At 37.9% G+C, this 12,806-nt stretch overlaps 1 protein-coding gene across 2 annotated transcripts in view; it reads right to left on the bottom strand.

Moving 5' to 3' along the window:
• LOC150082849 (sodium-coupled neutral amino acid transporter 7-like) overlaps nucleotides 1–12,806 on the bottom strand; it is a 194,468-nt gene that overhangs the window by 117,790 nt on the left and 63,872 nt on the right. Inside the window, exon 1 of one of the 2 annotated variants that reach the window (XM_090376870.1) lies at nucleotides 8,839–9,399. The exons of the other annotated variant lie outside the window; for it this stretch is intronic. Within the exon in view, the coding sequence (XP_090232996.1) occupies nucleotides 8,839–9,112 (274 nt within the window). The 5' untranslated portion in view covers nucleotides 9,113–9,399. Of the gene's footprint in view, nucleotides 1–8,838; nucleotides 9,400–12,806 lie in introns of those variants that run through there. 2 annotated transcript variants of the gene reach the window in all.

Genomic DNA, 12,806 nt, shown 5'->3' with positions numbered 1-12,806 from the left:
AGTCTAACATTTGATATAATAGGCATCCTAGCATGCAAATTCCGAGAATTCCATAGAAATCGATCTGCCACCTTAGTTCGATTTCTAAGGTGGTATAATGAAGTGATGTGGTCAAGTTGCGACCACATCACTTCATTCCCATTTTTTTTTTTTTTTTTTTTTTTTGGAGTGTTCATTGGGAGAGCCATATCTTCAGCACTCAGATGGCAAATCATCGTTGTTTAGATGATTTTTTGAGATGGTAGGCCATTGGATGACTTGTAGCCGGGCAGTTGCAGGTGGAGGTGGCACTATGGAAGCAGTTTCAGGAGACAGGAGCCATTACAAGAACCATTACTGTTAATGAGATAATCATCAGATGCATGGATTATTCCTGTGGACTGGAGAAGTGTCAGTTCTCTCCACTCCAAATGGTAGTACCTAGAGAAAGGCCAATTATAGACTGGTGAATTTGATTTCTCTGGTCGGTAACATTATGGAATCTGTTATTTAAAGACGCAGTACAGGATCAACTCCACAAGAATGGTATACTAAACGGACCTCTCCATGGTTTCGGAAAGTCTTGCCAATAAATTTGGTAAATTACTATGACGAGGTTCTTGGGAAAAAAAAAAAAAAAAACTTTGACATTATACACTATACATAGTAATCACTTTATTAGGTATGCCTACCCTATTCCTGAAATGGAGTGTTTCTTCAGTAACAGCATCACATGTTCGTACCATGTATAAAGCAAGTTGGCAGATATATAGAAATAACGTGTGCAATTCAGTGCGAGAATGGGTAATTTAAATGATTTTGAACGTGGCATAGTAATTGGCACCATTCGTGCCGGTTTCTGATTATCTTGGAAACTGCAACCTTTCTGAGGTTTTCCTGTACGACTATGTCTCAGTGAATCGAGATTGGTCCAATAAATAAATAATATCCAGCCAATGGTGGACGTTATTTGGTCATTGGACCAAGTAACGCAATCCCGTTGCTGGAAACAACTTCTTGATGAGAGAGGCTGACAAGACTTGTGCAGGGTAGAAAGAATATAGTGAGTCAACTAACAACCCAACACAACAGTGGTAACCAAAGAGGTATTTCAGAACGCACAACTCGTACTTTGTCGCCGATGAGATATCGTAACTGACGATTAAATCGGGTTCCGCTTCTTTCAGCAAAAAATAATGAAGTACAGGAATGCCAACGCAAAACAGCGGAGGATAAAAACCGTGCCTGTCTGACGAATCCCTGTTTCTGCTGTCTGATGAGAGGAGCCGAATATGGTGAAAGCGCCATGAGACCATAGACTAGGGTCGGCAATCTGCGGCTCTTTAACTTTTAGCCCACTTGAAGCACAATTTGAAATGGAGTTAGTGGACTTAAAAATAAAGGACATGTAGAGTGCAAGACTAAAATGCCTTAAAACTGAAATTGAGGATTTCGAGAGGTAAAAGGCTGTCCTTGCGCGATTCTACACAAATGGACGGTGATAGATGAGTTGAAAAAACAAGAGCAAATTGTATACGATGCGTGGAGTAGCTTACTAGACAGTTATATATATTTATTTATAATTTTTGGGTTTGGACTCCTCTCAGTTTTTGGTTCGACGAATTTCTGCGGGAAAATATTTTCGAACATGAACTATATTAAAAATAAATCAAGAAACCGTCTGAAAAATGCGAATCTCTCAGCATGTTTAAAGATGAAAATTACTGCATACTCGCCTGATGTTGCGAGACAGCAGCAAAAGTCAATTAATTCGTACCTAATTGGATGTTTGTTACGTTTTTTCAGTATTAATAAATAATATTTAAAAAAATATATATTTTTTTAATAAACCACCTTCCCACTCTATTCCATTTCTTAAAAAACTCTCCCACCCCTACCAGATTGAGCTGGGGTGCGGCTCTTCGGATTCTCTCTTTTTTTTTTAATTAGATCAAAAATCCTGGACTACATTTTGATCAATGCCAGATTTCGCTCATCACTCATGGACGTTCGTGCCATGAGGGGACCTGATTGCGGATCTGATCACTACCTCATCCGGGCTAAGGTGCAGCTCAAATTACGGCATGCAAAAAAATCATCTCGGTCAGCCAAGCTGGACTGGAGGCAGCTAATGAATGCTGCCAACAAACAGGCATATCAGATCGCCCTATCCAACCGCTTCGAGATGCTGGCTGTGCCCGAGGATATAAATGAAGAAGAAAAGCAGATCTCTGATGCCATCCTGGAATGTGCCAAGCCCCTATGTCCACCTGCCCGACGTCGAACGCAACCATGGATATCAGACGAGTGCCTCGACCTCGTGGACAAACGGAAACAGGCAAAGTTGGTCGACTTTGAACGGTACCGGCAGCTAAACCGAGAAGTCCGACAAAGAATGACAGCAGAAAGAGAAGCATACTGGAACCAAGTGGCAGACGATCTTGAAGTGGCGGCATCCAAAAACGAGTACCGCACTCTCTACCGCACCCTCAGATGTCTGAGTGGAAAGACCAAATTGACTAGTGACAACATCAAGAATGCTGATGGGACCTTCGTGCGATCACCATCCGAACGACTGCAACGGTGGAGTGAATTCTTCAAAGCTTTGTATAATCACGACCCACCTCAGGGACCGCCAGCAACAGCACTCTCGATCGACCCCCCTGAGGTCTCCATGGTCGATGTTGAGCCTACAGTAGAAGAAGTGAAAGCAGCCATACAATCCCTGAAGAATGGCAGGACACCAGGAGTGGACCAAGTCACCACAGAAGCGATCAAAGCCGGGGGAGATGTACTGCTTCGCCGACTACACTCACTCCTCAAAACCATCTGGTGCACTGAACAAATTCCGTTAACATGGAGGAAAGCCATTATCGTACCGATCCACAAGAAAGGTGATAACCGGGACTGCAAGAACTACCGTGGCATCAGCCTCCTTTCCATCATCGGAAAGGTCTTTATGAAGATCATCCAGTCAAGACTGCAAAAACATCGCGAGCAAACCAGTCGAGAAGAACAGGCAGGATTTAGACCCGGGCGAGGATGCTGTGATCAAATCTTTGCCATTCGTCAGCCGATGGAGGAGAGGATCCGGTGTGGACAGCGAACCGTCATTGTTTTCATTGACTTTAAGTCTGCTTTCGACTGTGTCCACCGGCCTGCCTTATGGAAACTACTAGAGGTTGAACATGTACCTCGAAAAGTCATCACACTCCTCCAAACTGCATACAACGGTTTAACCAGCCAGGTGCGCATCCAGAACGATTTATCTGAGGAATTTACCATCCAAACTGGAGTCCGCCAAGGGGATGTAGCCTCCCCGTTGCTTTTCAACATCGTGGTCGACGCCATTATGAGGCAAGCATTCAGAAACAGACAGGGCATACAATATGACAAGGATCACTATGTGACTGACCTGATGTTTGCTGATGATAGTGCTATCCTTGCCGGTAACGACGCTGAAGCCACGGACATCCTCTACGACATTGCCCGCATTGCCCGGCCATACGGTTTGAAGATCAATGCTGGTAAGACAAAGGCCCTGACAACAGATGGGTCGCAAGCCACCATCTATCTCGAAGGCGTCCAGATCGAGCAAGTGCAGGACTTTAAATACTTGGGTCGCTGGTCCAGGAGAAGAAAGTTGCATCCACCATGGAAATCCACAGCAGAATTGGACAGGCGGCCACTGCGTTCGCCTCGCTCAAATGGTGTCTGTGGAAGAGGACCAACATTTCCACAAAGACTAAAATCCGACTCTTCCGGACTTTGATCCTGCCCATTCTTCTTTACGGATCGGAAACATGGATTTGTCTCAAGTTAGATTTGAACAAACTTGAGGTATTCCAAATGCGATGCCTGCGGCAGATCTTGGGCATCTCACTTCGTGACCGCATCACTAATGATACCATCCACGCCAGATGCCAACAGCAACCAACCATTGCCGACCAAATCCAGAAGCAAAGGCTCAGATGATTTGGCCACGTATGTAGAATGGGCACGAACAGAATACCATCCACACTCCTTTGGAGACAACGACCCACCCAATGGATCATCCAACGGACCGCGCCTAGGAAAACGTGGGCCAAGCAAGTGGAAGATGACTTGAAGAGCCGATGTCTCGACCTTAACCAGGCCAGGACTGAAGCCATGGATCGTAAGGTATGGAAGAACATCACAGAGCAAGTCCGAAACCCTGCGGCACCTACAGCAGCATACTGGTTGCGTGGCCAACCGCCTCCCCCAGCTGCCAGCTAAGGACCAAAGAAGAAGAAGAAGATCAAAAATGGCTCTTTGCTCAAAAAAAGGTTGCCGACCCCTGCCATAGACCTGCCGACCCTGCCATGCCGTAGACCCATGTATTTCTTCCAAAAGTGGCTGGATCGAATCATATCATGTGGTGGACAGGGATTGTTGTATCGGAATTTTTTTAAATAAACATTTTTATGTCTTGTTGAGCAATAGTTAGGATGAATATTTGTTTTAAGCCAATCAGTTTATACCCATTTTACAAATTCCTCGGATTCGAGTGCTTGATTGGTTTCAGCATAGCACTTGACGCATGATATTGAGCCATCGCCCCCTCCCCCCCGGACGCCGAAATCTGGTATCGTGGCGCTTTTTAGTATTAGGCAATTGGCGTCTTTTTTTTTTTTTTTTTGTGAATGTACCTGCTGACAAAAAATCCTGGCTACGCCACTGTCAAAAGTATATAGAATAAATATGTAAATAAAACCAGAAATAGTAGCACTGACATAAATTGGGCTCCCAAAAGCAGGGGTTCCTGCAGTATTAAAAAAAAAAAAAAAAAATCTAATAACAATGATAATAATATCACAATAGTTAATGCAAAATGTTTTTTGAGGTGGAGGGGAGGAAACCCGGGCCTAAATACCATATAGTGAGATATACTCAGTGGAGGGATTCAACCGGTTCGGCAGAACCGATACCTAATTTTTTATTGAGTTCGGCGAACCGGTTGTTAAAATGACACTTGTGATCAGGGTTCTCTCTAAGGTGGGCCAATGTGGAAATCACAAATTTACATTCCTTACTCTTTTTTAACGTTCATCTACGCAACAGTGCATTCCGGGTGCCCGTAGTAATGTTCATTCCGTCCATAGGTGAAAAAAATTAGACGGAACTATGCTTGTAATATTTATTTATTCATTTCATAAAACTCATTATACCTTTGATGAAATACTACATTTATTCCCTCGCGTTTGTTACTTAAGTAAACAAACATAACGTAAAGAGAAAAAGTGCCAAACAACCAGGGGGTGACACGCTGTCATTTGTTTCAGCTTTGTGTTACGCCCTAAATTCACACGAGATATGAGTGCGTTGGTGTTCCCCGATCAATAAAAACAATAGGAAGCTAGGACACGACTAACCAATAGAAATATAGATTTCAAGGGTTATCTTATCGCCCATTTCGGAAGCTGTGGAAGAATGTTCTTCCATGTTGGTATCCTTATGCCAGTGTGCACGTGGTAATTAAGAAGTTTTTATCACAACTTTCCCGTGACAAACAGGTTTGTCGTACACATTATTCTATCATATTTAATCTGCATAGCCTGCCATTTATTAATTCAGCAAGAAATTTTCGTTTAGTATCGATAAAATGAAGAAAATGTACGTTCTGACTGATGTTTATCAATGGTATAAGCACAGTGCTTTGTTTATAAAAGTTTATGATATGACCACACGTGGACAGAACCAGTAAAAATATTCAAATATATAGGTACATATCCGCCCCTGCTCTATAATATATTAAAATAAAACATTTTTAATTTTTTTTGCTGTAGCCCTTAAAAGGATGAAAAGGCAACAGAGTTTGACAGATTTTTTCAATAAGAAACCAAAATCAGAATTTGTTGTATCAGAATTGGCCTTGAATGGTACAAAACACACAAGCATAACCACTCCAACTTGAAGAAAGCAGCACGTCAATTATTGAAATAAAAAACGATAACAACTCCAAAATTGAAAATAATCTTCCTGAATGCTGCTGGACAGTGCAACAATATAAAAATTTTAAAGAAAAATATGACGGACTGGTAATTTTTAACAAAAAGTTAGGTTGCGAGTATTGTGCAAAATATGACTTTATAAAAGAGAAAATTGTTCATGTGTCAAAAGAATGGAAATGTTTTCAGATTGAGGCATCGGGGAAAAATAAAGAGGTACAACAAGCTTCTCTAAGGAAAAAAATGAAAGAACATTTTTCATCAAAAGCTCATAATATTTGTAAAGATAACTTAAAACAATGTGAGCAGGATTCAATAACAAAAGTAATAGATACGATGAATGAAAAATATTTAATGCTCACTTGTAGAGTATTTAATACAGTTTACAGCCTGGCAAAAAGATGTAAACCGTTTTCAGACATAGAAGATGAGATAGAAGTGCAAATTAAAAATGGATTAGATATGGGAATAGGATCGTAAAACTGCTGTGAAAGTAGTTGATTTCATTGCAAAGGAAATTAAAAAAGAAATATTTAATAAAATTATTGAAAATATGTTTGATTATTGCCGAGGCTTCAACGATATCCTGCAAACCAGTTATTATACTTTTCTTAAAAGTTGAGGATTCAGTTACATCACCAACAATTTTCGTTGAACTAGTTGAATTGGAAAAACAAGTTGCAGAGACAATATGTTCTTCAGTTATGGAAAGTTTAAATAATGTTGGGATTACTAAGAACTACCTAGAAAAAAAATTTAATATGATTTTGCTCCGATGGTGCCAGCGTTATGCTTGGGAGAAAATCTGGAGTGAGCACTAGGATTGCACTATTTGTTTCCCAACATAATAATATGGCACTGTTTAAATCATTGCCTCCATCTTGTTTTAGATGATTCGATAAAGGAAATAAAGCAAGTAAATCATTTTAAAATATTTATTGATAAGATATATACTATTTTTCATCAATCCAATAAGAACCAAATTGAACTTTCCAAAATATCCGAACAACTTGGAATTGAAATTATAAAGATTGGTAGTTTTGGGACCAAGATGGGCTGCCTGTAGTTTAAGGTCAGCCCTAGCTGTGTGGCGCGCTTATCCAACGCTACATCACTATTTTTATTCAAATAAAAAGCACTTAGGTGTGGCTGCCCGTCTTGAAAATATATATTTTATAATGATTTGGCATTGATGATTGATATTTTAAACGAAATTTTTCTTTCAAATGCACTGCAAGCAAGAAATATAGACATAATAAAGGCTGAAAAACTCGTGATAAGATCCATCAAAGCACTTCAAATGCTTGGAAAGGAAAAGCGTCCATACGAAAAAAAAGTTGATGAATTAATTACTTCAGAAACCTTCAAAAATATAAAATTTGTAGAAAATCATCGATTTGTGGGGCTTCCTCGGGAAAGACTTTTAGAAAACATCGTAACGAATTTGAAAAAAAGACTAATGGATTGTGAACATTTAAAAGCAAGTTGTGGCCAATTTCAAGATAGGAATAAATTACAATTTCTCAATTTTTTGGAGCCAGATTACTGGAATATTGAAGAAGTACTAGTTCCATGGAAAGCAGCTGAAGAACAATTGCTCGTATTTAATGACATTTTTAAGTACCAAATTGATATTAATGATTATCGAGATTTCGTGGAAAACGTTTTAAAAAATTCCCATAATTAAGCAATTCCTGAAAGTATTCAAAGAGCTAAAAATATTGTCAGAACAATTGCTGCAAGTTCAGCAGAAGCGGAAAGGGGTTTTTCAAAGATGAACATAATATGTTCAGAGAAGAGAGTCGCCTAACTGTTTCTAATATATCAAACACAATTACCATTAGTCTAATCGGCCTACCTCTAAAGGAATGGGATCCTACTCCTACAGTGAAAAGATGGTTAAGGATAAATCACTTAGCCGATGATGCTCGGATAAAAACGAAGAAAATTGCAAGTGAGGACGCCAATCAAGAAACAATATGGAAATATCTTAAATAACAGTTTTATGTTTTTTGTCAGGTATTATTTAATCTTTTTTCATTAATATTTTAAAACTCTTTCTTATAACATAATCTAGTTTTGTGGACCTCTTTTATTGTTCTTATTTAAGTATTAACTGCATGAAATAATAAACTACCTTTCGGTATATAGTTTTTTTATACTTAGAACGGTCATTAGGGCAGCAAACCGGTTGCTAAATTATTTGAATTCCACCGCTGCATAATACTGTAGTTTCAAGCTCCAGATTCTCCTATATAAACAGCTTTTTTCTCAAACATTGGATCATACATTTTAGGAGGGGGGAAAACCCTCTGCTTTTTTCTTGGACAAATATCCTGCATGTTTGTTATATATTACCACTAGACATACGCTTACAGCAGTGCGATTTTTCGAACTTCCTTCTTCCAATTATTACTAAATTAATTTATAAATAAAGTAGGAAATATCTAAATAATAGCATTACTTAAAACATTTCTGAGTAATTAATTTATAGCAGCGAACACACTGAACTTTGGTTTATAAATTCTTTATTCTGGAAGTCAAAGCAGAATGTGAAATGAATTCTTCCATATTCAGCCATTCTCTTCGCGTAAATTTTTTGAAAATAAATCAATAAAACAAGTATGCAAGCCCAGAGGCGGGAGTGTTTTGGAATGCACTAGTTTCGCAACTTTGATAAGCGAGCAATATATTTCAAGTTCATCAATACTAAGGAACAGCTATAAGTATTGGGGAAGTTCCGCTTCTGCAACCCAGCTAAATGCTGGTCATAATTGTGAACACCAAATTAGACAATTAAGTTCATATGAAACTTAAGTTTAGAATCCCAGTGTGAAACAAGACAAGTATAATTTACAATTAATAAAGGAACAACTACAACTTTACTTGCCTGTAGGCTGAACAGTATTCCTCCTGCTGGATTTTTCCTCACTCAGCTCATCAGCAGTCCCGTTTACCAAAGGCCACCGTTCGCCTTTTTCTCCTTCTTCAAGAATCGCCGCATATTCCACTTCATTATCCCTCGTAATTCGTAAAGATCCCTGTTTTAATTTACCCGATAAGTCTGAAGAAAGCGAATGCCACGGAATGTGGCTAAGAAAGTTCAAGCTGTTTTGAACACTGTCGTGAGCGAATGAATTCGCCATGTTTTCAATCCAGCACATGAAACACTAAAGACATATGCACATACACACACTTTTCAGTCGACAACACTGAGTGACGCTTGTTACAGTCCAGTGTGTTTACTCACGTCGTAGACATCGGGTTATTACTTCGGCGAGTGACGATGTCTGCACTTTTACGCTCCTTGTCTATCGCCCCTGGGGTTGCCCTTGTCACTGCTTTTGCAATGTATAAGATATGCTTTCTTCGTACTTAAGACGGGCCTTAATAAATGTCTGAAAACCAGACAGGACCGGATCATTGTTTTGGTGGGCACACCGCACGATCTCCTCGCACTAACCCAGTGACCTTGGTCACGTGAACAAGTCTGACCTGGCGCGCGTCCTCGTTATTTGTAGGGTGAACTCTTTGAATCACTACTCATTGACCTGTTTTGTTTTTTATTAAGTTTTTTATAAACCTGAAAGTAACCCAGATATTGCAAAAATGAAAGAGTAATGAGTTTTTGCATTTAAAAAGAAAATAAAAAAATCTTTGCAAGACCTAAAAACGTCCATAATTTATCAGTTACATTGGATGCTCAATTCGTGGGCACCTTCCCTAATTCTATATTTGTAATGAAAAAAAAAAAAAAAAGTGAACGACTGAAACTTTGTTTCTTGCATGTTAAGTAACCTATGAGTCAGAAATTAATTGGCATTTGTAATTTATGCACTTCAGAGGTCGTGTTATGTCGTTTAAGAAAAATTATGTAATGAAACGTTCAGTTTGCTATATATAGTTTATAAAGAATTTGTTTTTTTAAAGTTAATCTCCCCCGTCCATTCACTGCATGTTATTCAGTCATAACTACATATTTGATTCAAGGATACTTGAATCAGATATGTAGTTATTATGGAATCCTCGGATTCAAGTGCTTCATTGGTTTTGGGATTGCACCTGACGCAGGATATTCAGCCCTTCTCCACCCCAACTGTTTTGTATCAGTCTTGCTGATATAAACCAACTGCATTTGCATATAATAAATAAATAAATTTTCTAATTATATTCCGGGATGACTACATAGAGTTAGAAGAGCTTAAGATATTTTTAAAGTCTACAAGAATAGTGCCTTATTTCATGGATTTCAATATGGGGCGTAAATCACTCTGTACTTCCAAACTGACTGCTCTGCTACAGTACACATAATTATCATTAACTTCGAGTCGAGTTATCCATTCCAAACAGTCGAATTATCCATCCCTGAGTTCGAATCAACGTACTGTATTTCGTCCATTCGAACTTCGGGCGTGGATAACATTGTACTTGGAACTGACCACTTGGATAACGTTCCCCTGCGCTTTACATCAGCACAGATCCCATTGTTATCAATTTTTGGTAGCAATTTTTAATGGTTTTTAGATTTCAACGTTGCATTCTTTTCTCATCAGTGTACCATCTCTGAATAGCTACTGATCCCATACTTCATATCTTGTTACAATCCTTGCTTTATCACTGATATTCAGTTATTTCTCACCTAAAATAAATAAAACTTAAGTAAGAATATAAAATTATGACCTTTCATTTCTATAGCAGCATTCGAAAAATATGTAGCCATTTTCCAATCACCATACTGTATCATTTGACTCTATGTACAGAAGATTCGTGATTATTCGAGGTAATTGTGAAATAAATTTACCCGAATAATCCGCAAAATGAAAGAAAAATCGTAAATATGATAAAAACGTAAATTTACTTACATATATATTCATATTTATAAAAATAAATGGCAGCGTGGAAAGATATGACATAAAATTTAATATGTACATATTATTTTTTGAAACAGAAAATTAATGAAGTTCGCTTTTGTCTTTGATTTGCCTTTCTGCGATATCAATTCTGAATTTCGAAGCATCATCTCAACGAGGGCGGCGTCTCCTTCCATGTAGTCTAGTAAGTTGACATTTTAGCACCTTTTTTTCATGTTTATTGATGGTTTGAAGTTTTGGTTCTACAGAAAAAAAACAATCCTTTTCCGTTTTAATATGATGGACACCCACACAGATGCAAATTAAAAATAATAATAAAAAATAAATAAATAACCCTCTGAGAATAATATTAAAATTAATCGTACAGTAGGAAACTTAAGAATTACTGAAATATGACTAGAGTGAGCTAACAGGTAGAAAGCAAATTTAAGGGTCCTGTCTATAGGAACATTAAAAATATAAACAAACAACACCTGTAAAGGATTCTACTTATTTCCTTTTGTATTATTATTATTATTAGCAGTAGTAGTAGTAGTAGTATATGATGCAAGAAAACAAGCCTAAAAAGCATCAGGCAAAAAAAAAAAAAAAAACCTTCCTACATCTCACCTGTTCATCCATCGCCTGTAATAATTTATCTTGTTCTTCCTTAAATTTATTCAAACTACCCACTTCTACTACAAGAGATGGAAGTTTGTTCCAACAATCAACTACCCACTGGTTAATCCGCCCGCTGGACAGCCGGCGGATTAACCAGTGGACTGTATTCTGATTCATTGAATAAACTGAAGATAAATCGATCCAACCTTGATTGAACAGATGTATTTGATTCATTATGACTTAGGTATCCTTGCTTCAGAACTATCATAACAGTAACATTGATTATATGTATATGTGGTTCTGTAAACAGAGCAGACCAAAACCTCTCATCATCATCTCAGTATTGCTATCATTATCATCATCAACAACAACTGTCATCGTTCCTCTATTCCACCGGTCGACGTATGAAGCCTCGCCACCATGCCCTGTCCGTGTACTTATCTCCGTCGTTGATTTTACTCCAGTTTCCTGCTCTTAATGACACCAGTCTTTATCATGTCCTGCCACCTTATTCTTGGTCTTCCCCTTGGTCTTTTGTCTTTTAATTGTAAATCAAACATTCTTCTTGGCAAATGCCTTTCGTTTATCCTCTTGACATGTCCAAACCATTTCAAACGGAACCTTTCAATACTATTCTGGAGTTTTTCAACCTGAAGTCTCTCCCTAATCACATCATTTCTAATTTTGTCGTGCCTTTTCGGCCATGCTCCTCACAAATCTCATTTCTGCCCCCTGCATTCTGCTTTCATCCTTTTTCCTCATAGTCCAAGTTTCAGAAGCATATGTCACAATGGTACGTAATAGGTCTGATATATAAAGTGACCAGACGTCCAAGATTTCAGTCGTTTGCCCCGCATTGCAAACTGTTCCAGAAAATGTCCCGGATTGGACATGTAGCCTCCATACTTAATGGCAAACATAATGCAAATCATTTGCATTATGTTTGCTGGGAACAAATGGTACAACGGAAAGAGTTTTTTCGGTAGTAAATAAGTTTTGGACGTCAACAAAAAAAAAAAAAAAAAAAAAAAAACTGAAAGAAGAATTAAGAAAAAATAAGTAAGAAAAATTCACTCAGCACGTAAAAATATATTTACTTATATTATTTAATTTTTTGTTTTTATTGTTAAAAGAAGTAAAAGAAGAGGTATGTAATTAAAATCATAGCCCCTCTTATAAGTGTTTTTTTTTTTTTTCTCTCTCTAATAACAACTATTTTTCTCAGTTTATGTCCTTCATGCTGTTCGTCATGTAGTGTAATACGAGGGGTACCTTTCCTGACTTAAAATACAATATTTTAAAATTTTTATTTGGTCTAAATTCAAAACATCGTTTTAAATTCAAAATGAAGACAGCTTCTTTACAAGAAAAATCACAATAAGTTAGC

This window comes from Mastigoproctus giganteus, chromosome 7 (assembly GCF_048544385.1).
Source record: "Mastigoproctus giganteus isolate SK-2022 chromosome 7, ASM4854438v1, whole genome shotgun sequence".
NCBI lineage: Eukaryota > Metazoa > Arthropoda > Arachnida > Uropygi > Thelyphonidae > Mastigoproctus > Mastigoproctus giganteus.
The sequence above is the reverse complement of the archived record's forward strand: the minus strand, read 5'-3'. Positions and strand labels throughout refer to the sequence as shown.